This window comes from Convolutriloba macropyga, chromosome 3 (assembly GCF_964194025.1).
Source record: "Convolutriloba macropyga chromosome 3, txConMacr16.3, whole genome shotgun sequence".
Taxonomy (NCBI): domain Eukaryota; kingdom Metazoa; phylum Xenacoelomorpha; order Acoela; family Convolutidae; genus Convolutriloba; species Convolutriloba macropyga.
The window spans coordinates 33097424-33123788 of NC_134470.1; the positions used below are offsets into that span (position 1 = coordinate 33097424).

A 26365-nucleotide genomic window follows, 5' to 3' on the forward strand; every position below is an offset into this window, starting at 1 on the left:
GAAATTAAGCTTAAGCAGGATAATGTCACACTTATGTAGCTATAACTGGTAATTACAATACTAGCACACATGCTCTTTATATTTAAGCTAAATTGTAGGTAAATAACACAACTAAACAGCAATACCTGTACAGTTTCAGAGAACGCGGGGCACCATATGAGGTATCCTGATTCCCAAACTCAAGGTATTCAGAGCATTTATAAAATTAGTTATCTTTATTCAATCAACCGTGCTTGAAAAAACTACCCAAAATCAGTTGATACTCGTTAATTTTGTCTTTCAAAATTGACATACAGTGCGTAAAACAGCAAAATTTTGAGCAGTAAATTACAGTCTTTCCGCAGCTCATCTTAGTGATTGTACAGCACAAGTTAACTTTGGCTTTAAAAAGGGATTAACATTGATATTCTCAATCTTTCATTTGGAGGAGCAGAGCCCCAAAGTATGAAACACTTGTACGGGGTGCAGAGTCCGTTTTCTTACTGGCTCTAACAAAGCCTATCTTAGCTAGTTTCTGGTGTTATTAAAGAGAATTGTTGACATTAAAATAGAAAACTGTTCAGTTGTATTTATGGTAGCTGTGATATTTTGTTTAATTTAGTAATAGAACGCTGAAATTTTACTTAGCTATTTTTACGCTACAATTTGTAGGAACCGAAATTCCTGAATTGAGTTTATGCTTTGAGTTATAAACAAAAACCCGAACAAAGTTTTAATCGTTTTTTATTCGGAAACATTTTGGGATTTTGCGCAAAACAGTTTGTTGAAAAACAAAACTGAATTATTGACTATTGAAAATGAGGATCAACTAATGCATCGGTAATCTGCAGTATAGTGGATAATCCAATTCACAAAAGTTAACTTCAAAAACGTTCCATCCGGACAGATTTGAAACCGCTGAAACAAACAGAGCAGTGTAAAGTTCTCCTTGTCATTGATAGTAGAGCAGCCGTCACAATTACAGTTTATAGGTAAATGGCAAAAACTATAACTTTCAGGCAAAAATTTTAGGGGTAATAAACGTTACAACGAGAAAACTGAAACATCAATCAGTCAAAAATTTTCCCTCTTACAAAACACGGCCAGGATCGGTTTTCCGGAATTGTAGAATTCAAATGTTTTCTTCCATAAATTGCATTGTCCCTCTACTCTTAAATCTGAATATCCAATATTTAAATACTTCGGAAATTTCTGCTCGGGGGGTGAAAAATTTGGATATGTCACTCCTCCACCCCCAAGACGATAAATCGTACTTTTTACTCAGATTGGGATATGCAATACTAGGGTTCACTTTAATTTACCTGTGTCAATCCATTGGTTTCCAGCTCCGAAGTATTCCGGGTGCGTGAAAGTCCCCACAATTGTGCCATCTCTTCGCATAATGTAGTCAAGAGACCAGTCAAAATCCTGAGCGCTTATTGAGAAGGTAATTGATGTCGATCCTTTATTTGAGACAGAAATGCTAACTCCGTTGGGCGCTGAAAAAAGAGCCCAGACAAAACAAAATTTAATTGAAAAGAAAACAATCAAATAGGAACATGATAATAGTAATAATAAATGTCAAAAATTGAATGGACTGAAACTTTTTTGGTTCTGATCTTAGGTTTTTCAGTAATCATGTGTACTTCTTAATAAAACATGCATGATGAAATAAGATTCCGCTTCATATGGTAAGTTAAGTTTAGGTTAACAAGTAGTCCGTTTTGAAGCTTTTATACTTATAACCACAACTTGGTTTAGCATGGCTACTCCTTTTTATTAAACTCATTAAAAAATATCTGGTTTGTATACCACTGACCTGTTCTGATAGTGTTGGATAGTGCCTTTTCACTTTTATGCAGAACTGAACCTGAAGTATGGGGACAAGAGTGCATCTGATAGATCGAGAAAGTGTAATTGGTGAACAAATCCAGAGATGTAATTCCCGTTCCAGTTTGCAGCTCATCCGGATCATCTGGTTAAAAAATTTCTTGGAATGCTTAAATTAATTCTCATGGTCGTTGGCTTCCTACCCAAAAGAATGCATTAACTGGCTCGTCCTGGGATTGCCGCTATTTTTGCCCATCTCTTGGTTTCTTAAAAGTTATTTGTATCGTGTCGTTTTTTTGTTTTTTTAAGCTCTTATTTTTTCAGCTAATTTGTTTTTAGCATATTTGACACAATTTTTTTCACATTGCTTACATTGCGCTTATTTTTCACTTTTATTGTTCCGGCTCACCTTAGTGGGGCTCTGATGGTTTTTTTTGGTTCATTCAAAATAGGCAGTAGAATGCTCATCTGCTATATGACTGAAGGGGGGGGTCCGGACCCCCCCTGCAAAGAACTTTACCACCGAAAAACTGATTTTCTCTCAGTGAAATCAAGTTTTCTGTTTAAGTTTCATCAGTCTGAGAGACTTTTCTTGTGATACGTTGACTGGTGAAACTTAAACAAAAAACTTGATTTCACTGAGAGAAAATAAGTTTTTCGGTGGTAAAGTTCTTTGCATGGGGGGGGTTGTCCGGACCCCCCTCCCTCCAGTCATATAGCAGCTACCGGTTAGTGGTGTGCTGGCGTTAAGGCAACTTAGAGCAGTTTCTCATTTGCGCGACGGTAAAAACTCATTTTCTATAGAACTAAAAATTTTCCTATAAAGCCTCAACCTTGAAAAAAATTTCAAATTTCAAAAATTTTTGCGAAAAAATTTGAATTTTTTTGAAGTTCTAAAATGGTTTGAAATGGATTTTGCCCTATGAAAGAGCACTCAGAATTGATTTTTGTTGACTTCACTTTTTTCACCCATGCAGTATAGGGGTCGAAACATACAAAAATTTCAAATTTTTGAGAAAAAAATTCCAAAATTTTCCGATGTCCTAAAATGGTCTGGAATGGTTTTTGCGCCATGAAAAGCACTCAAAAGTGATTTTTTTGTTGACTTTACTTTATTTCGCATATGCAGTATGGGAGTCTAAACATACAAAATTTTCAAATTCTTGAGAAAAAAATTCCAAAACTTTTCGATGTCCTAAAATGGTCTGGAATGGATTTTGCGCTATAAAAAAGCACTCAAAAGTGATTTTTTGTTGACTTTACTTTTTTTCACATATGCAGTATGGGGGTCTAAACATACAAAATTTTCAAATTCTTGAGAAAAAAATGCCAATATTTTTCGAAGTCCCAAAATGGTCTGAAATGGATTTTGCGCTATGAAAGAGCACTGAAAAGTGATTTTTGTGGACTTCATTTTGTTCAGCCAAGTAGGACGGGAACAACTCAGTTTCTGAAATAGTCTGAAATATGTCAAAGAGCAGTCAGAAGCAGTTTTTGTTGACAATACTTCTGGAAATGTGCAGTATGATGTGGAAAGCTTGTCTTCATTTTTATTATATACATGTGTAAATATGTATGTTTCTATCAAAACAAGTGCGTATGTTTGCATGCATGTGTTCAAAATTGTACTTTTTATGTATGAATGAACAATTGAAAGAAAGGAAAGAATGAAAATTTCATGTATAAAATTATGCGCATTCATGTATATAATAATGATTGTATTTATGAAAGTGTATATTTGTTTAAAGATAAATATAACTGTGCTTAAGATTAGTAATATGTTTGTTTGAGTATAAGCTGAAATGTATGTTTGTGTGTATAAATTGTTAAAGTGTGTATATGTCAAGACTTTCTTGGTATTATGTGTGTATGTTTTTCTATATGTATACAGTGTAGTGTATGTATATAAGTCTGAATGTATTTATATGCTTGCATGTCAGACGAGAGAGAGAGAGAGAGAGAGAGAGAGAGAGAGCGGGAGATAAGCCCTGGAGGGCAATTTAATCTCCTAGAAGAATGTTGTTATTTGTCTGCACGATCCAATAATATTAAATCTTGCAAACAGATTTTGACCTAGAGCGTTGATAAACTCTGTCCTTTAAACATTGGCAAGCAAAATGTCACAACCGAAGACGACATCAATTTTTTGATGTTCTGAGCATGCTCTTTGAAAATTGAATTTTCTACGCCTATTTAGATACCACATTAAAAACTATCAATATTTCTACAGAAAAAAATTAAATTCATGCTCTTTGTCTTTTAATCCTTGGCAAGAAAATGATAAAATGTTGCAACACAGAAGACAAAAACAAATTTTTGATGTTCCAAGCATGCTTTTTTGAAAACAAATTTCTCTACACTTATTAAGCTACCCGTCTATGAATGAGCAAGATAATTTACAGGAAAGATATATATGAGATGAATTGTTCAGAGATATACAATAAATTGAGCTAATTAAAAAAACTAAACTCTGTAAATAACCGAAAAAGTAGATGGAAAAACGATGATATGCAGGAGCAGCTGAACGTTTTGCTTTAAAAAAGCAGAATGATAGGAATTCATCAAGAGCTTGAATCAGACAAAAAGTTTAATGATGTACAAGTAGAGTAGTTTGCACTGGAACTGTAAAAAGCGCTAAAATTTTCAAAAGTTAATTAGCCACTTTATCAATTAAGCAAGAACAAACACAAACTATGGATCCGTGGGTGGTTGCTAGAAACAGCTTCAGAAATGTATAGGTCTTGATTGCGTATTGGTAATAGCAATAATGGAAATTGCGTGCTGGGACTGAAATATTAAACAATAGCGAAACGCATCTACAGTAAATGCTTCCGATAAATTCAAATATTGAACACTGCAAGTAAGGTAACAGAGCAACTCAAGCAACCAGAAATCGAAAACGTTCATTATAATGTCTTCTTGGATCAAATTTACTGCGTTCAGTAACCCTGTGTTAATATTTTGGATTACTTATTGTTCTGTCCTTGTTTTAAAATGAGATTACCGTAACGATATTTCCTAGAGAATCGGAAAGAGGTAAATCCAAAGGAATCTAAAAATAAAAGGAGCGGAGTCTTTATAACATATAATTGGGCTAAGTAGTCTGGCGAACATATTAGAATTGAACACAACACTACTGCTACCTACTATTGCTATTCCCTACTACTACTACGTTCAACTACTATCTTCAATTAGTACTTACTACTACTGCTACTACTGCTAACTACTAGTACTACCTACAACTACTACTAGGTACTATTACTAACTACTACAACTACTTATTGGTTCTAAGTTACACTGGTACCTACTACTACTTCCTTTTAGTACCTTCGAATATTACCTATTGTTTACAAATTATCTACAACAATGTGTTTCTGTTTTTCTAAAAAATGAAAACAATTCTTATCGCTAGAGACACTTTGAGCATAAACAACAGAATCTTTTATTTTTTTCAAGCTAATGTGTCCTGACTGACACAGACCGATATAATTTACCCGCCAATATTTTCAACAAGTCATTAAGTAATTGAAATTTTTTCAAAGATATGAAAAACGCTGAAGCTTTCTCGTATACATTAACTCAGTAATTTTCAACTCAATGTTTATTTGTTAACTAACAATAAAAATCATGGTATGATATATCAGGTTGATATTTAATTAATTAAATAAATGTAGGGTTTTACTGTTTAGCGAACCAGTCTAATTTTTAGAACTTCAAATAAGTTTTATTGCTATGTTCTTTATTTGAAGTGCAAATTTTATATACTTTTTTCATTTATGAGGGATTAATCATGAAAATAAGTTGTTTTTTTTCAAATGCTATTTTGTTTATTCAATGTATGACCTCTGATTCCATTTGCAATTAATTGATAGATATGAAACCCAAACTTTTTCAAATTTTATAATATGAAGGATTGTATAGCGTAAACATTGACTGGTTCACAATGGCGTTGCTCTATGTCTATTTATAACATCGATTTTATAGAAACATGCTTGCTTCAAAAATTCCATAATGTGTACCTTAATTGAAACAAACACTTTACAACGTACCTACATTATCCAAAAAACTGAGGTTTTATTCTATATAGTTGTTTTCGTATGTTTATTCAGAGTCACCTGTTGTTTCAATTTTCAGGTGGTACGCAAGTTTTTCTGAATGCTTAAGTTTGAACATTTTGTATAAGCTGAAAACTGCTGGGACAGCTTGCCAAAATGACAATGTATTAGTTGAGTTTCATAATGAACCTTAGCTTCGTCTAATGATATGTTCCAAGCTAAGACTCTAAGACTGTAATTGTGAACTTGCTACTCAAAAACAGTTTAGCGCTGATTTTGCAATATTTGTTACATTAAATTCTTCCTAATTTTATTGATTTTCATTTAATCATGTTTATCTGAAGAAAATGAAGAACAAAATCAAGATCATGAAACGTTTCTCAGCAAAATTGAGTGAAAGAGTCTTGTTTGGGTTGAGAACTCAAACAAACACTTTAAATTTAAGGGTTTAGGTGAGCAAAATTTTGTTTGTTTTCAACTTTTGCTTTCACTCAAAGGACACCAAATGGTCCCAGAGGCGTTCTTTTCTTAAACGAAATTCTTCTTTATTAGTGTTCAAAACTGAACAACCGGAGACGGTATGGCTTTGGATAAGCAAGTATAATAAAATTGTGAAAAATGGCCGATCACTTTACCTAAAAAGTTGAATCAATGAGTTCGAATTCGAGTTTGTGATCTAAAAATAGTATTCCAGGATAATTTACTTTAAAAAAAACAATGATTTTTTTGTACTCAAAACTCAACAATGGGAGGCTGTATGGATTTCGATAAGCAAGTATAGAAAAATTGTGATGCTTGGTCAATCGCTCTACATGAAAATGGAAGTTTTGAGATTTTGTCTGAATTTGTGATCTAAAAACACTATTCAAGGATAATTGACTTTGAAAAAAAGACTACTTTTAGTATTCAAAACTCAATAATCGGTGACAGTGTAACTTTGAGTTACAAAATATAATAAAATGTGAAAAATTGGCCTATCGCTCCATTTAAAAGTCAAAGTTTGAGTTTGAATTTGAGCTTGTGATCTAAAAATATTATTCAAAGGATAATTACGTCAAAATAGTTGAGTTGTGTTATAAAGTTGCGTACGCAAAACAATTGAAACACGTTCTCTCAATCTATTTAAACTACAGCTATATATGTGTCAAAAAAGCAAAGGAGACCTTTTGGTTTTGCTAAGCTTTTTGATATAGTTTTCTGTATTTTATAGACTATATTCTCATGGTCTAATATTTAATCTTTTCTGCACGAGTTCTACAAGCATTCCTGAAGACTATAATTCTGCATTTTTCTCTAGAAAGGAACAGAAAAAACGCTTGATTTTTCAAAATCAGCAGTGTTGACATACTTTACCAGTAATTCTTGAAACGTGAGGTCAGTGCAATTTCTTAAATGATTATTTTTCTTTGAAGCATGTTCGGCTAATGAAATTTGAATATTGCAAAGTATCTAATATGGATATACTTTTAAGTCATGACCACATTAGATAACAGTTAACACAACTAACTGTGATCTTTTGCTACCATTAAAATCGTCATCACAGACAGTAGATTTCAGATAAGGCGCTTTGATGCCATCGTCAAACTGACAAGTACATTTCTACATTCTTTTGGTCAGTTTGGAAAAGGTTCCAGTGTTAAAACACTGCTATCCATAGAACATTAATCTCCAAGTTTAAAGTATTCAAAATTTTTGGAAATTAGTGTTCTACTTTCCCATGTGTTAATAAGTATTCTTGGCTTTGTGTACCTCGTTTTAATGGTGTCTTTCCAAAAAGGTTTCTATGTTTTCAAATGTGTGTTTGTTATGGATCCTATGAAGAGTCGATTTGAGTTCTTTCAACTGAGTCCAAGACAAAAAAACAACTGTCAAAAAACAAATCCTCATTATAGAGGCAAATAGGCAACTTGATTTCCGGGTTTTTTAATGCAGTATTGTAATTTTCTCTGAGCTTAAAGAATGTTAGAAATATATAAAACAGAAATATGTAAAACATTTACAGGTGGAATTTTTCTACTATGTGTTTTGCTAATTGCCACGATTGTCAAAAAACCATTCTAATTTAACATGATTTCAATCTTCATGAAAGTTTGTATCCTCTATAACAATAAATGGTAGAATCATTACGTAAAAGAAAGTTTTTTCGCGAGTAATCATATAGCAAAACCTTAGTCTTCAATAAAGCTTTATTGATCTGCAATTTACGCTATGAAAAAAGAATCAGCGGTCTCACAGGAGTATGAAAACATTTTTTTCGTGGCGCTCAAAAAAAGAAACCCCTAACGGAACTGCAAAATTAACAAAGGTAAAAAAAGGAAAGTTTTCCACGTTAACTTTGTTTTTTATTTTGAAAGACTTAAAATAAATCAGTGCCTAGCTGACAAAAAAAAGATTTGGATTATGCAAAACATAGTTTTATAAGACTTCCGTGTCAAACAAATGTTCATGAACAAGCTGATTTTTCATTACTACTTTACCAAAATAGTACTTTTAGGACCTCAATGTTTTGCCTGGACGAAACTCATAAAGGAACGGACAATTATTCACTTCTTGCATTTATTGTAAATTTCGTTCTGATATGTTAAATGCTTAATATTCTTGATACCATAGCTTTATCGATTAAGGAAGTTTTGCGCCCCAGTTAATGAATACTTAGGTTTTAAAATTTTATGAATTACTTAAATAACATACTTAAATACTTCATATTGACACATAGCTTTAAAAGCTACTGAGTGAATTCAGTGAAACCAAATGTTCCATGACAAACAAAAGTTGTTGCACATGTATACAGAAAACACCAGTGCATACGTACGTCTATGGTTCAGATTGAGCCTTTGAGAAAAACATGTTTGTTATCTACTAACAGAAAACGTGAGCAGAGGGTTTCCTATCGTTCCTCAAAATAAACCATGTCATAACTAAGTAAAATCAAAACTATTGTAAAAATAACTTGATATTAAAAGTACGACTTAGAACCAGTTACTATATAACCTAGAAGCAATTATATCCATGGAAGTCAAACAATAGGGCCAATAGGTGAATTTAAATGAATTTGATTTGTCCTGCTTATTCAATTGCTTTATTTAAGTTAACGTAATTTTGCTTAACTGGAGCACAGTGTGCGTCGAAATGTGTTCCGTAATAAACGATCGCAAGCCTACGGACTCACTCTCTTTTTATCTCAACGTTTGCTGCAACACAGTAGAGTACATGTATATACGCCTTCTTGATCACAGACAAGATAATTCTCAAGCAAACTAATGAAAGTGCTTTTAGCCGAAAATAATATACAAGAATTTTGCAGAGCAGACTGAACTTCTCACAATATAGGTATTTTTATTCAAAAAAATCAAGTGGTCAGGTTGAATTTTTGTTTCAACCGGTGACTTGCAAAAGAGCCGAAGTGAAAAGGACCGATTTAAAAAAGAGCCAACATTTTATTTAAATATTTAGTTGATAATTTAAGCTAAATTTTGTGGTCAATTAAATTGACTTCTCAATTGGGACTACTAAATACTTCACCAATCATAGCCTAGTATTTGAGAAAAGAAAATTTAGTATCTCCTAGTATAGACACTGAAAAAGAATTAAAAAATAATTATCTTGAAACCATCGCGGACCATGGCCATGCCTTAGCGGCTCTTGGGACTTGATACGAAACTATAATAACAGAACATGAGACCAATTAACCCACTCGAGCAATTTTCTTAGGAATCAACTAACAATTTAGGGTAATTAACAGCTACTTTTTGATTTTGGCTCTATTTAAATCAAAACAAGTTGCGGCGTTTTCTAAAGTCAGCTCTTTATAACGTTGACTCTCTTGCGCATATCCGTTTCAACATTTTCAGAACAATAATCTACGGTTTCGGGATCCTACTCTACAACAAATTTCTGACCTTCTACGTCTTTGCACAGGCCGAATACTGTTTCCTGTTTCTCGGACGTATAATCAACAAACTGTAGTTTAAAGGAGTTATTTTGCAACTACTATATTTTGGATAATAGGCATACACAATAAAGTTAAATCATGCATCTCAAAATAACAGATTATAAATAGAAACAATTCAATACTGAAAACCAACGTTCAGTTCGTAAGCTTTAATCAACAAGAATTTTTCAGTTCTTGTTATTATTGTCGCATGAACACCTCACATTTTCATCGAATCTCATTCTTTTTGGAACTTTTCCACTGTGAAGTACACATCCTCGAACTACACGAAAATGACTCCTCTTTTGTAGAGCATTGTTAGACGATAGCTCAGTGCTAATTTCCTGGAAGTTTTCTTCAGTTTTTGAGTTTTCTTCAAGAAGACTAGGGAATCGTTCTAAGATGGAAGATATCACAGTCTTTCTGTTATCATCGGATGTGGATGATGTAGTATGATCAGTTTTATCGTGAAAAGTGGTTAGTTTGGTTTCAATTCTGTATGATTCGAGCTTTTTCCACAGATTTTCCAAATCTTCTAAAGCAGCGAAGTATTCTTCTTGGCTCCTGAAGAGGGGCATACTTTCGAAATCGTAACTGCGCAAAATCCTCTTGATGTCCATTGAAAGTAATCCTGTGTCAGAAGTCAAAAGATTAGGCATATGCTGAGAAGTTACTTCAGAAACCGAGGTGGTTGAGTTGCTGATAAAGTTTTCTTCTTCGGTTATATTAGGTAATGTAGTAACAAAGTCAATAAATTTTTTGGGTATGAGGCAATGGTCGAAGGTAGTCCAGCTTGAGATTGAACTGTCCTTCCTTTGTTGTATATAGGCAATATTGTTTACATATCGAGTTTGATAGACAATTGTGCAGTGAAATGAGCCTTCAAATTGCGTTAGGATATAATACATTATAAGTTATAAACCGGCAGTTGAGTTTGGGTTTTGGCATACACTAACTGAATGGAATACAAGTCAAGAATGAAAACGCTAAAATGTTATTTTGAGAAGCAAGTATTGAGTTAAAAATAAATGCAAACTGTTGGCTGGGATGTTAGCATTCGTTCTATTAGCCTAATTAGCCAAATAGTTTCCATTGAATAGCTAAAACAAATCGAGGAGGCCTCAGTTGTTAAACTTGTTAGACTAATTCTAATTCGTTTTCTTTTGTAAAATGGATTGAAGTTTCTCGTAATTACCTCAGACATTGACATTTCAAGATTTGATCTGAATGCTACGCATAAAGCAGAAGAATTGCAATGTGCGTATGAGAAGTTCAGTATGCTCTGCAAAATTCTTGCATAATATTTTCGGCTAAAAGCACTTTTATTAGTTTTCTTGAATATTCTCTCGTCTGTGACCAAAAAAGCGTATATACATGCTTTCTACTGTGTTGCAGCAAACGTTGAGATAAAAAGAGAGTGAGTACTTAGGCTTGCAATTGTTTATTACGGAATACAATTCGGCCCACAGTGTGCTCCAGTTAAGCAAAATAACCTTAACTTAAATAATGCAACTGAATAAACAGGATAAATCAAATTCATGTAAATTCACCTATTGGCCTTATTGTTTGAATTTTATGGTTACAATTGCTTCTACTCTATATAGTAACTGGTTCTAAGTCGTACGTTTAATATCAAGTTATTTGTACAATAGTATTGATTTTGCTTAGTTATGACTTGGTTTATTTTGAGGAACGATAAGAAACCCTCTGCTCACCTTTTCTGTTAGTAGATAACAAACAAGTTTTGCTCAAAGGCTGAATCTGAACCATAGACGTAAGTATGCACTAGTGTTTTCTGTATACATGTGCAACAACTTGTGTTTGTCATGGGACATTTGGTTTTCACAGAATTCACTCAGTAGCTTTTAAAGCTATGTGTCAATATGAAGTATTTCAGTATTTTATTTAGGTAATTCATAAAATTCTAAAACCTAAGTATTTATTAACGCGGACGCAAAACTTCGTTAATCCACAAAGCTATGGTATCAAGAATAGTAAGCATTTAACGTATCAGAACGAAATTCCAATAAAAGCAAGAAGTGAATACTTGTCCGTTCTCTTATGAGTTTTCTCCACGCAAAACATTGAAATCCTAAAAGTACAAATTTGTTAAAGTAGTAATGAAAAATCAGCTTGTTCATAAACATTTGTTTGACAAGGATATCTTATAAAACTTTGTTTTGCATAATCTAAATTTTTTTTATGTCAGCTAGACATTGTTTTATTTTAAGACTTTCAAGTAAAAAACAAAGTTAACGTGGACAACGTTTCTTTTCTTTACCTTTGCTATTTTTTTAGTTCCCTTAGGGGTTTCCTTTTTTGAGTACAACAAAAAAAATGTTTACTACTACCTGTGGTCATGACTTAAAAGTGTCTCATTATAGTTATTTTGCAATATTTGAAGTTCATATACCGAACATTCTTCAGAGAAAATTAATCATTTAAGAAGTTGCACTAACCACTCTTTTCAAGAATTACTGGTAAAATATGTCAACACTGCTGATTTCGGAAAATCATGCGTTTTTTTCTGTTCTTTTCTAGAGAAAAATGCGAAATTATAGTCTTCAGGAATGCTTGTAGAACTCGTGCAGTAAAGATTACATAATAGACATGTTAATACAGTCTATATAATATAGTAAACTATATCAAAAAGCTAAGTAAAACCAGAAAGTCTCCTTCGCTTTGTTAACACATATATAGCTGTAGTTTAAATAGATTGTTGGAACGTTTTTCAATTGTTTTGCGTTCGCAACTTTATAACACAACTCAACTATTATGACGTATTTATCCCTTGAATACCATTTTTAGATCAAAAACTCAAACTCAAACTCAAACTTTGACTTTTAAATAGAGCGATAGGCCAAGTTATCACATTTCTTTATATTTGATAATCCAAAGATACACGGTCACCAATAATTGTGTTTTTAGTACTAAAAGTAGTCTTCTTCCAAAGTCAATTATGAATAGTGTTTTTTAGATCACAAATTCAGACACAAACTCAAAACTTCCATTTTTATGTAGAGCGATTGACCAAGCATCACCATTTTATTATACTTGCTTATCGAAATCCACACCGCCTCCGATTGTTGAGTTTTGAACACTAAAAAAGAAGTCTTTTTGTAAAAGTCAGTTATCCTTGAATACTATTTTTAGACCACAAACTCGAAGTCGAACTCAATGGTTCAATTTTAAGGTAAAGTGATTCGCCACTTTTCACAATTTTATTGTACTTGCTTATCCAAAGCCATACTGTCTACGGTTGTTGAGTTTTGAACACTAATAAAGAAGAATTTCGTTTAAGAAAAGAACGCCTCTGGAGCCATTTGGTGCCCATTGAGTGTAAGCAGACGTTGAAAACAAACAAAATTTGTTCACCTAAACACCTAAATTTAAGGATTTCGTTTGAGCTCTGAAAGACTGTTTCACTTATTTTTGCTGAGAATCGTTTCTGGAGGTTGATTTAGTTTTAATTTTCTTCAGATAAACAATGACCAAATGAAGCTCAATACAATTAGGCAGAAGTTAATATAACAAAAATTGCAAAATCATGTAGCAATAAACTTTTGTTGAATAGCAAGTTCACAAATACAGTCTTAGCTGTGAACACATCCTGAGCCGAAGCTAAGGTTAATATGAAACTCAACTTGCACATGCCCTTCTGGCACGCTATTCCCGCAGTTTTCATCCTATGCAATTTTTTGAAACGTAAGGATTCAGAAAAAAACTGTGTACTACCTGACATCTAAAACAACAGGGAACTCTGAATAAACATACGGAAACAACTCTATAGAGTAAAACCTCAGTTTTTTTGGATAATATAGGTACGTTGAAAAGTGTTTTTGTTTCCATTACGATGCACAGTATGGAATTTTTGAAGGAAGCATGTTTCTATAAAGTTGAAATTATAAAAAGACATAATGCAACGCCATTGTGTACGAGTCAATGTTTACGCTATACAATCCTTCATATTGGAAATTTTGCGTTTCATGTCTATCAAGTAATTGCAAATGAAATCAGACGTCGTACATTGAATAAACAAAAAAACAGCATCTGAACAAAGAACTTAAGTTTATGACTGATCCCTCATAAGTAAAAAAAGTACACACAAATTTGCACTTCAAAAAAAAACATAGCAATAAAACTTATTTGAAGTTCTAAAAACTAGACTGGTTCGCTAAACAAAAAACCCTTCATTGATTTAAATAATTAAATATCAACCAGATATATCATACCATAAATTTTTTATTTGTTAATAAACAAATCAACATTGAGCTGAAATTTGTTGAGTTAATGTATACGACAAAGCTTCAGCGTTTTTTATATCATTGAAAAAACTTCAAACACTTATTGATTTGTTGAAATTATTGGCGGGTAAATTCTATCGGTCGGTGTCAGTCAGGACACATTACCTTGAGATAGATAAAAGCTTCTGTTTTTTATGCTCAACGAGTCTCTAGATATAAAAATTGTATTCATTTTTTTTAAAAAAAACAGAAACACATTGTTGTAGATAGTTAGTACATTATAGGTAAAATTTGAAGGTATTAAAATGAAGTAGTAGTAGGTACTAGTGTAACTTAGAACCAATAAGTAGTTGTAGTAGTTAGTAATAGTACCTAGTAGTAGTTGTATGTAGTACTAGTAGTTAGCAGTAGTAGTAGTAGTAGTACTAGTAGTAGTAGTAGTAGTAGTAGTAGTAGTAGTAGTAGTAGTAGTAGTAGTAGTAGTAGTAGTAGTAGCAGTAGGTAGTAGGTACTAATTGTAGATAGTAGTTGTAGGTAGTAGTAGTAAGCAGTAGCAGTAGTAGGTAGCAGTAGTGATGTGTTAAAATCCAATTTGTTGGCCAGACTACTTAGCCCAATTATATGTTATAAAGACTCTGCTCCTTTTTAATTTTGGATTCCTTTGGTTTTACCTCTTTCTGATGTTCTTGGAAATATCGTTACCGTAATCTCATTTTAAAAGGTGGACAGAACAATAAGTAATCCAAAATATTAACACAGGGCTACTGAACGCAGTAAATTTGATCCAAGAAGACACTATAATGAACGTTTTTGATTTCTGGTTGCTGAGGTGCTCTGGTACCTTACATGCAGTGTTCAATAGTTGAGTTTATCGGAAGCATTTACTGAAGATGCGTTTCGCTATTGTTTAATATTTCAGTCCCAGCCCCCCAATTTCCATTATTGCTATTACCTATACGCAAACAAGACCTATACATTTCTGAAGCTGTTTCTAGCAACCACCCACGGATCAATAGTTTGCGTTTGTTCTTGCCTAATTGATAAAGTGGTTAATTAAGTTTTGAAAATTTTAGCGCTTTTTACAGTTCCATTGCAAACTACTCTTCTTTTACATCATTACACTTTTGGTCTGATTCACGCTCCTGATGAATTCCTATCATTCTACTTTATTTAACCAAAAAGTTCAGCTGCTCCTGCTTATCATAGTTTTTCCACCAACTTTTTCGGTTTTTTACAGAGTTTAGTCTTTTTACTTAGCTCAATTTGTTGTATATCTCTCAACAATTCATCTCGTACAAATTTTTCCTGTAAATAATCTTGCTCATTCCTAGACGGGTAGCTGAATAAGTGGAGAGAAATCTGTTTTCAAAAGAGCATGCTCAGAACATCAAAAAGTTGTTTTTCTCTTCTGTGTTGCAACATTTTATCATTTTCTTGCCAAGGATTAAAAGACAAAGAGCATGAATTTAATTTTTTTTCTTTAAAAAATCTTGAGAGTGTGTAATATGGTAGCTAGATAGGTGTATAAAATTCAATTTTCAAAAAAGGATGCTCAGAATATCAAAAAATTATTGTCTTCGGTTGTGACATTTTGCTTGCCAATATTTAAAGGACCGAGTTTATCAACGCTCTAGGTCAAAATCAGTTTGCAAGATATAATATTATTGGATCGTGGAGACAAATAACAACATTCTTCTAGGAGATTAAATTGCCCTCCAGGGCTTATCTCCCTCCCTCTCTCTCTCTCTCTCTCTCTCTCTCTCTCGTCTGACTTGCAAGGATATAAATACATAAATACATTCAGACACATATATACATACACTCCACTGTATACATATAGAAAAACATACAGACATAAAACCAAGAGGGTCTTGACATTAACACACATTTACAGTTTCTACACCCAAATATGCATTTCAGCTTAAACTCATACGAACATATTACTAAACTTAAGCACAGTTGTATTTACTTATAAACAAATATACACTTTCATATATACTCTCATTATAATATACATGAATACGCATAATTTTATACCTAAAATTTTCATTCTTTCATTTCTTTCAATTATTCATTCAGACATAAAATTCACAATTTTGAACAAATGCATGCAAACATACGTACTTGTTTAGATAGAAACATACATAGTTACAAATGTAAATAAAAAATAAAGACACGCTTTCCACATCATACTGCACACTTGCAATAGTATTGTCATTTAAAACTGCTCCCGACTGCTCTTGACATATTTCAGACTATATCAGAAACTGAGTTGTTCCGGTCCTACTTGGCTGAACAAAATGATGTCCACAAAAATCGCTTTTGAGTGCTCTTTCATAGCGCAAAATCCATTTCAAACACTTTTACGACTTTGAAAAATTTTCGAAATATTTTCTCAAAAGTTTGAAAATTTTTTATGTTTCGACCCCCCATACTGCATATCTGAAAAACAATTAAGTCAACAAAAAATCACATTTGAAGGCTCTTTCATAGCGCAAAATCCATTCCATAGATTTTTATGACTCCGAAAAATTTGGAAATTTTTTTAGTTTTTCAACCCCCCTAGTGCACAGGTGAAAACAGTGAAGTCAACAAAAAATGACTTTTGAGTGCTCTTTCATAGCGGAAAATCCATTTCAGACCATTTTAGGACCTTAAAGGAAAATTTCTAGTTCTATGGAAAAATAGTTTTTACCGTCGAGCAAATGAGGAACTGCTCTAGGTTGCCTTAACGCCAGCACACCAGCAACCGGTAGCTGCTATATGACTGGAGAGAGGGGGGTTCGGACACCCCTCTCTGCAAATAACTTTACCACCGAAAAACTGATTTTCTCTCAGTGAAATCAAGTTTTTGTTCAAGTTTCACCAGTCAACGTATCACAAGAAAAGTCTCTCAGACTGGTGAAACTCAAACAAAAAAACTTGATTTCACTGAGAGAACATCAGTTTTTCGGTGGTAAAGTTCTTTGCAGGGGGGTCAGGACCCCCCCCCCCCCCTCCAGTTATATAGCAGATGAGCATACTACTATAGGCTGATAGATATGTACATCGAAAATCCATTTCAGACCAATTTAGGACCTTAAAGGAAAATTTCTAGTTCTATGGAAAAATAGTTTTTACCGTCGAGCAAATGAGGAACTGCTCTAGGTTGCCTTAACGCCAGCACACCAGCAACCGGTAGCTGCTATATGACTGGAGAGAGGGGGGTTCGGACACCCCTCTCTGCAAAGAACTTTACCACCGAAAAACTGATTTTCTCTCAGTGAAATCAAGTTTTTGTTCAAGTTTCACCAGTCAACGTATCACAAGAAAAGTCTCTCAGACTGGTGAAACTTAAACAAAAAACTTGATTTCACTGAGAGAACATCAGTTTATCGGTGGTAAAGTTCTTTGCAGGTGGGTCGGGACCCCCCCCCCTCCAGTCATATAGCAGATGAGCATACTACTATAGGCTGATAGATATGTACATCGCAGAGATTTGTGAGTGGTATCATTAGAAGACCCGTGCAGTGCAAAATATGAATTTAAAGATTTTTTTTTATTTCCGCCTTCTCCGCAGAGTTATGGAGGTTGAAAATTTGGAAAACAATTTCGTGTTTTTTGTTCACATTTTCTGTCTGTGGGTTTGAGACACTTTTAAAATTGTTAAGAACAGTGTTATTGATTTTTAATTGTCAGACAGAGGGGGTGTTGTTGAACTTTTTGATCCAATTTTTAATCTAGAGCTTAGGCTAAATTTTTTTTCAAAATTTAGCATTTTTCATCAAAAATGGCACCAAAAATGCTTCCCTTGCAATTTTTGTAGAAATTGTCAAAAGGAGAACAAAATATCTTCTTTATCTCCAAAGAGAGCTAATTTTAATTCAACTTCTCTTGAGAGGAATCTGGAAACTAAATTTTGCTTGTTTTTTCAGCTGATTTAATTCGTCGATAATTGTCCGCAATTCATAATTTGTTATATATATATATATATATATATATATATATATATATATATATTTATATATATATATATATATATATATATATATATATATTGACGTTTTGTCTATTTATCATCTATTTCACAAATACTTAGACGAAAAAACTTAAAATTTTTTTAATGGACTAGCAGCAACACCAAGGCTAGATTCAATCTAGTCGTGAATTTTTACGATTCAAAATTTTTGCGATGGCATTGGCGCTCTGCCTTTTTACTTAAAATTATTCCGCGATTTTCTTTTTATGTTTATTACAAACCAAAGTAATTTCTTTTTGAAGCTTTCTTGATTAAAATTTCCATTAATGCTTCCGTGAATGCTGCCCAGTAAAAGTATACCATAATCTTGGTGAGATGCTCAATTTTTGTGGTTTCAAAATTATGTTTGAAAAAATCGCAGTTACTTTGAGGTCTTACAATTGGCGTCTCCTAACAGCTTTCTAAGGAGTTACGAGAAAATTATTAAGTATTTTTGGATGAGAGCTTATGGTTGTTGTGCTTTTTAAAAATATTCGTTCTATTAAAACGGATTTCCGAAATTTGCCACTTTATATTTTTTTCTGTCAAACATGTAGCTTCTTGTCAGCAAAGAGTGGCCACATATTCTTTCGAGTGAATTAAAATGCGTTCTTCTTTACATTTTTTGTGTTTTCAGTAGTGGTTTTAACGATTTGATCGTACATAAGTTATTGATTTTTATTGTCTTGTTGGATTTTTGTTTTAGTTAAAGGTTACATATTTTATAAAAGGCGTAGATAGAAGGCAATATTGAGCATATCTAATGTTTTCAGGCAATATATTATTTTTTAACGGCTTCAGAAAAGTTTTTATCTTAAACTATGAATATTTTTTAATACGGCTGTATTTGTTGTTCTGCTTGTATCGTGATACATTCTATATAAAACAGGTCTCAATGGCTTCTAATGGAGGAATAAATGCCACTTTTCAAATAATTAAGTTGTTAGCTCTCTGTTTTTAAGATTTTCACTTTTCTGTTCCAATAGAATAAGATTTATTACTTTTGCCTAGTTATCTTTACTTTTGCCTAGTTACTTTATCTAGTTATCTGATCTGTTCAGTTATCTTGTATGAGGACAGTTCGCGTAAGTTTTTTTGAAGTAAAGTTAATTCATTTAATTTGTGATTTAAGTGATGCTATTTGGATTTGGTAATCAAAAATGCTTTTTACAAAAAAGTATTCTTGGTTTTGACCGTAATTAGTTTTTGTTGCTTTTATTTGATTTTGTTGTTTGTCTTGTCTCGTACTTGCGTTAATGGCAGATCTCATCGGCACTCTTATGCAGCAAAATTTAGTGGTTCCTCTAAAGCAGTTTTTTCATATCGAAACTATTTTAGAATATTATGTGAATTTTTTAAATTTATCTATATCTTCCTCCTTTGGAAGACAATTAAGACAAAACCGTGAATGAGTGGGGTCCGAAAATTATGTTCAAACACACATTGTCCAGCCTCCATGTTTCAGGTATAAATGAGCTGAATATTAAACCAGGGTTCTTGAAAATTGAATAAGTTTAAATAATGAACTTGAAAGTACACTTTAACTTTTCTTTCGAATCAATCCAAGGCAAGCATTGATTAATAAAGTGTAATTAACCTTTGGATCATTTCTATCTGTGCCCAAACATCTCACCCATAATGGTATGCACAAACACACACTAAGTTATATAGTAGGTGTACATAAAAACAGACCTTGAAACGTGTCCAACTCTCTGTTGTCCTCGTGAACTCCGAGAACATAAAAAGAAGGGTTTATTCCACTAAGACGTCTATGAAAAACCGCTCCTGTTGTCCCGTTGATCAAATCTGCTCTGAGATCATATGGTGGCACGGGGTCTAAAACATAGAGCTCAAACGATTAACAATTTGCAAAAACTACTGCAGGAAATTCAACGCTTAGAAGAACTTCTGCAGACATTATAGTAAATTCTGCTCGAAGCTTTCACCATTTCTTAACATCTTATAAAAAAGTCACCTAACGCCAAAATTCTTCAAGATTGCATTTGGAAACTCTGCGAGAATAATTTTGCAGTACCAGTCTTGTCTAACTGGTCCATATCATTGTCTCACTGAGCATGAATACTTTGCTTTCGGTGAGTGTAGAGAAACCAAGGTAACTTGCGCACCTGTGATTTTCGCACAGCTATTCCCGACCTGCCGCTCAAAGTAACTATACCAAAAACTCAAAATGTAGATACCACCTCAAACTATAGTCACTGACTAACTCATTTGAAATATGTTACCAAAAATGCAGCGGATAACCGAAAAAAGTTTTCGCGGTCGTTCAAACTTTCTGCCACATTTAGGCCCAGCAGAAAAGCAGAAATGTTAGCGTTTTTAGGCCCAGCAAAGCAGAAATGTTAGCGTTTTTGTGTATGCATATGATTTATATCATCCTTTATGTCACGCCAAAAACGAACATTGAATGATAGAGTGCAATGTAGGGTCAAAGCAAAAATCTGATTATTTTGGAGCTAATAAATTTTCTCTTTTAGACCTATTTTTAGTATCTAAGAATACCTATGAGAACATAAACAAAACACTCTCGAAGATGGTTGTTGAATATACTATCGCCAATTAGCATAAAGATTTCTGTACATTAGAACAAAGATGAGATTAGATGAAGTTGTCGATTCGATCCATTAAAAAATTTTTTTAGATAAAATTAAGTTATCATACGTTCAAAAGCGATACACTACTATTATTCTACTTCATTGCATGGTATTTTCTCATTGGCCTTAAAAAGGTTTTGAGTAAACTTGAAAGACTTTCGTTTAAAAGTTGAAAGACGTCTAGAGAAAGAGTGATTTAAAACATGGAACTACTCGGGCCGAGGTGCCCACCCCTAGTCCACCGTTATTAAGCGAGATTAAGGGTGTAAAGCCTTTTCCACTCTTAAATAGCAGGGAAAAGAGTGTAAGAGTGTAATTTTGAAAAAATTACACTCTTTTTACACTCTTTACACTCTTTAATCCACTCTTTTTACACTCTTAAAAATTACTTTTGATTACACTCTTTCGTCCAATTTTTAGTGGGGACAAGAGTGAAAAGTGTATTTTTGAAGCGATTACACTCTTAGAAATACACCGCAATTTTGAAGAAATTACACTCTTACTTATACACTACAATTACACTGTTTTGTCCACTTATTTCCTTCTTCTGAACGGGTGTAAATCTTAAATCTTATCCAGGCTCCGCACAAAAAAAAATACAGAAATTGGTGCTGCAATAATAAAACTTTGATCTACAGAAAATTTACTGTATCGTATCGGGCCAGATCATTGGTTGTGCGTTTGAGTTCTGCAGAATTGAGGAAACGGGATGCAAATTGGATTGGCTTACATTCTCTATGGATCTTGCTGTTGTTGCCCTGATAATGCACTTTTTAGTTTTGTGTAGAAGTAAATCCCAGGGGAAATGCAGCCAGGTGTCAAAGCTAAAAAACGCAAAAATATGTAAGATTGGCGTTGAATGTGTTGAATTTCTGTGAGATCAACGCTTGAGCGTAGATCTTACATAAATTCAACGCATTCAATGCCAATCTTACATAATTTTGCGTTGAAATTTAGCGTAGATCTTACATATTTTGCGTTGAAATTAGCGTAGATCTTACATGTTCTGCGTTGAATTTAGCGTAGATCTTACATAAATTCAACGCATTCAACGCCAATCTTACATACTTTGCGTTGAATTTAGCGTAGATCTTACATATTTTGCGTTAAATTTAGTGTAGATCTTACATATTTTGCGTTGAATTTAGCCTAGATCTTACATAAAATCAACGCATTCAACGCCAATTTTACATACTTTGTGTTGAATTTTGCGTAGATCTTACATATTTTGCGTTGAACTTGGCGTAGATCTTACATATTTTGCGTTGAATTTAGCGTAGGTCTTACATATTTAGCGTTGAATTTAGCATAGATCTTACAGATTGCTAACGCCTTGATAATGCACTTTTAGAGTTTGTGTCAAGACAGATGGAAATTTTTTCACTTGTATAAGAAATTGTCCAAGAATTGTAGAATAAGGTGAAGAAAATGTCGAACCTCATGAAGAACTATCGTTGATAGCTTTCTGAACAAGACGAGTTAAAAATTTTATGAAGGCTCTTTTGGTGGCGGTGACATTGTATTTTCACAGTTTGTGTAGAAACAGATGCAAAATTCTTGACTTGTAGAAAAAATTGTCAATGAATTGGTGAACCAGGTGAAGAAATTTTCGAACTTCATGAAAAATTTTCATTAATAGGTTTTTGAAGAAGACTTATGGTCCATGCGTTGCTTGGCTACTTCCTTTTTGCCCTTTTGGGACCTTCTCCCATGAGCTGTAGATTAAAGGTGGCTTATTGAATGAACGACAAAGTTTTGCTTTCAGATCAATACTTCAAAAAAGGGTACCTCACAAATGTGAAATTCGGAAACACAAAAATTCGTCTGGTTTTTTTGTAAAATTTGTTCTAATTTCTTTTCAATTAGGCTTAGGCAGGTCAAAAAGATGAAAAAAGCGTTTTCTGGGCTAAAGTTGGCTGTGTTATAGAGAAATGTACGATTAGTGATATATAACGTCAGGTTTAGCTATTTCGTCAATGTCTCAAAATTCGTATGCTTATTCGAAAATATAATGCGACCCTCTGAGTCAAAGAGTTGTTGCATGTCGTCCATTTTCTTTTTGTGGGATCACCTTTCTGTAGGAATGCTCATAAACGAAAAAGTTTTGCTTTCAGGTCAATACTTCAAAAAGGGGTACATTAGAAATGTTTCGGAGGGCGCTTCCCATTTCTGATGGTTTTTGCTAAACTACTGAGCCAATTTATACGAGCATAGTCGCGTTTTGCTGATGGTAAGTTTTTTCCTGACAACCCTTTTTAATTGGTTAATGAAACTGGCCTGCTTCGAGGGTTATTAGGCGGTAAATTTTAAAAGAAAATCAGACACTTTAGTGTTGCATTACGTTTTTTTAGTTTTGATATAGTTTTTCTTCAACTTCGTGGTATTGATACTTGCAAATTGTGTTATTTAGTTTTCGATTGGCTCCCTGAAGCTTTTGGAATACTTGTTTTTGGGAAGTCAAAAAGATTTAATTTTTTGCGAAATCGTGAAATTCTTGTTTGAGTTCTTTTTTGTCAAAACACACAAATTACATTGGCTTTTGCGGGGAGGTGGCAAATTGTTCGTACTTCGTGGTATTTAGCGTAGATCTTACATAAAATCAACGCATTCAACGCCAATTTTACATACTTTGTGTTGAATTTTGCGTAGATCTTACATATTTTGCGTTGAACTTGGCGTAGATCTTACATATTTTGCGTTGAATTTAGCGTAGGTCTTACATATTTAGCGTTGAATTCAGCATAGATCTTACAGATTGCTAACGCCATGATAATGCACTTTTAGAGTTTGTGTCAAGACAGATGGAAATTTTTTCACTTGTATAAGAAATTGTCCAAGAATTGTAGAATAAGGTGAAGAAAATGTCGAACCTCATGAAGAACTATCGTTGATAGCTTTCTGAACAAGACGAGTTAAAAATTTTATGAAGGCTCTTTTGGTGGCGGTGACATTGTATTTTCACAGTTTGTGTAGAAACAGATGCAAAATTCTTGACTTGTAGAAAAAATTGTCAAAGAATTGGTGAACCAGGTGAAGAAATTTTCGAACTTCATGAAAAATTTTCATTAATAGGTTTTTGAAGAAGACTTATGATCCATGCGTTGCCTGGCTACTTCCTTTTTGCCCTTTTAGGACCTTCTCCCATGAGCTGTAGATTAAAGGTGGCTTATTGAATGAACGACAAAGTTTTGCTTTCAGATCAATACTTCAAAAAAGGGTACCTTACAAATGTGAAATTCGGAAACACAAAAATTCGTCTGGTTTTTTTGTAAAATTTGTTCTAATTTCTTTTCAATTAGGCTTAGGCAGGTCAAAAAGATGAAAAAAGCGTTTTCTGGGCTAAAGTTGGCTGTGTTATAGAGAAATGTACGATTAGTGATATATAACGTCAGGTTTAGCTATTTCGTCAATGTCTCAAAATTCGTATGCTTATTCGAAAATATAATGCGACCCTCTGAGTCAAAGAGTTGTTGCATGTCGTCCATTTTCTTTTTGTGGGATCACCTATCTGTAGGAATGCTCATAAACGAAAAAGTTTTGCTTTCAGGTCAATACTTCAAAAAGGGGTACATTAGAAATGTTTCGGAGGGCTCTTCCAATTTCTGATGGTTTTTGCTAAACTACTGAGCCAATTTATACGAGCATAGTCGCGTTTTGCTGATGGTAAGTTTTTTCCTGACAACCCTTTTTAATTGGTTAATGAAACTGGCTTGCTTCGAAGGTTATTAGGCAGTAAATTTTAAAAGAAAATCAGACACTTTAGTGTTGCATTACGTTTTTTTAGTTTTGATATAGTTTTTCTTCAACTTCGTGGTATTGATACTTGCAAATTGTGTTATTTAGTTTTCGCTTGGCTCCCTGAAGCTTTTGGAATACTTGTTTTTGGGAAGTCAAAAAGATTTAATTTTTTGCGAAATCGTTAAATTCTTGTTTGAGTTCTTTTTTGTCAAAACACACAAATTACATTGGCTTTTGCGGGGAGGTGGCAAATTGTTCGTACTTCGTGGTAGAGGCCTTCGGTCTCAAGAAATTACAAAATATGCTTGTTTTGAGTCCTGAATTAAGTCTGAAGGGCAGGTTTCATTCGCTTTGCTGGATTTTGTGTGAAATTTATGTCTTATTGGCAGAAAATTCGGTGCAGGCTTCCCGTTACTAATAATTTTTTCCTAAACTACTGAGCCAATTAAGAAGTACATAATTGAGTTTTGTAGATTTTATTTTCTTCTTGACTATTTGTTTTATATTATTACTGAAATAGGCCTGCTCAGAAGGTTATTAGACTCTAAGTTTAAAAAAAGTTTTAAAAAATTATTTTTTCAAAAAGATTTTAGTCTTGATGCAGTTTTTCTTCATTTGTGGTATTTCTACTTGCAAACTGTGTTTTAAGGCCTTTTCTAATCCATTAACTTTTTGGAATCCTCAGTTTTCGGAATTTAATAATTCAATATGTCTTCTTTTTTAAATTTATGAAGCTCTTGTGTGACTTCTTTTTTTGACAAATCACTCAAAACACCCTGGACTATGCGGCGAGTTGGGAAAATGTTCCTAATTCATGGAAGAGATTTTCAGCGTCCAGAAAATTCTGACTGCGCTGGTGTTCGATTCTGAATTTCTCCGAGGGCCAGTTTTATATTGTTTTTCTAGATTCTGTTCGAAAATTATAAATTGCTGGCAGAAAGATCGGAGCTTGTTTCACGTTTCTTATGATTTCGCCTAAACTACTGAGTCAACTTATACAAGCAGGATTGCGTTTGTTTTAAAATGAGTTCTTCTTGTTTCCAGTATTTAATTATTTACTGAAATCGGCCTTCTCAGAAGGTTTTAATAAGTTTAAGAAAATTAAAAAGTTATTATGTTTGAAAACGTTCTTTAGTTTTGATGTTGTTATTCTTCTAATTGGGGGTATATTTACCTGCAATTTGTGTTATTTAGGTTTTGTTTAGGTCCACGGAGCTTTTAAAAAGTTTTGGTTTTGTGAATTCAACAATTTTTGCATTTTTTGCGAGATAATGAAATTCTTGTTTGAATTCTTTTTTTTATCAAAACACACAAAACACCCTGGCCTTTAAGGCTAGGTGGGAGTTTTCCCATTTCGCAATAGAGGTTTTAGGTCTTCAGTAACTACATAGTGGACCTGAATAGCTTTCAGAATTATCTACGTGGCGCCGTTTTTAGTCGTTCTGCTTAATTGTTTGAGAAGTTGGTGTCTCCCATTAGCCCAAAAGTCGGGGATACGCTTCATGTTTCTTGACGATTTCTCCAAAACTACTGCACTAAATTGGACTGCCATTGTCGCATTTCGTTGGCCCTAAACCCCCTTGCTTGCAGTGTTTATTGGTTTTTTAAGTCGCCCAAATCAAAAAATATTGGGGGAAAGAATTCGATTACCACATTGAGAAAGGAACTTAATGCTTTGTACTCTTTCGAATTTCTCATTCAGTTTTCGACCAAAACGAGTGATTTTTTGGCTTAATCTGTTGCTATTAAGACGCGCATCTCTGGAATGGCTTGTCACAGTCCTGAAAAAATTCTTTAGAACTGTTATTCAATGATGAAGGCGGAAAAACAAATCTCTTCTCATTTTTTATGCTTGAGTGGCGTTTTGCGCAATTGAACAAGTTTTTCGGCGTGCGTTATGTGTTTTCTAGACGTTATTTAGGCTGTTGAAGCTAATTATATCCAATAATGGGATTAATTCGACAATTTTTCTTTTTTCA

General features: G+C 33.4%; 1 protein-coding gene across 2 annotated transcripts in view; it reads right to left on the bottom strand.

The window, feature by feature from the left end:
- Positions 1-26365, bottom strand: part of LOC142337018 (uncharacterized) — a 148871-nt gene that overhangs the window by 82203 nt on the left and 40303 nt on the right. For both annotated transcript variants that reach the window (XM_075386051.1, XM_075386050.1), the window contains exons 4-6: positions 19729-19872; positions 1799-1954; positions 1302-1478 (exon numbers count right to left, since the gene is read on the bottom strand). In XM_075386051.1, coding sequence (XP_075242166.1) covers positions 1302-1478; positions 1799-1954; positions 19729-19872 — 477 coding nt within the window. The remainder of the gene's footprint in view (positions 1-1301; positions 1479-1798; positions 1955-19728; positions 19873-26365) is intronic.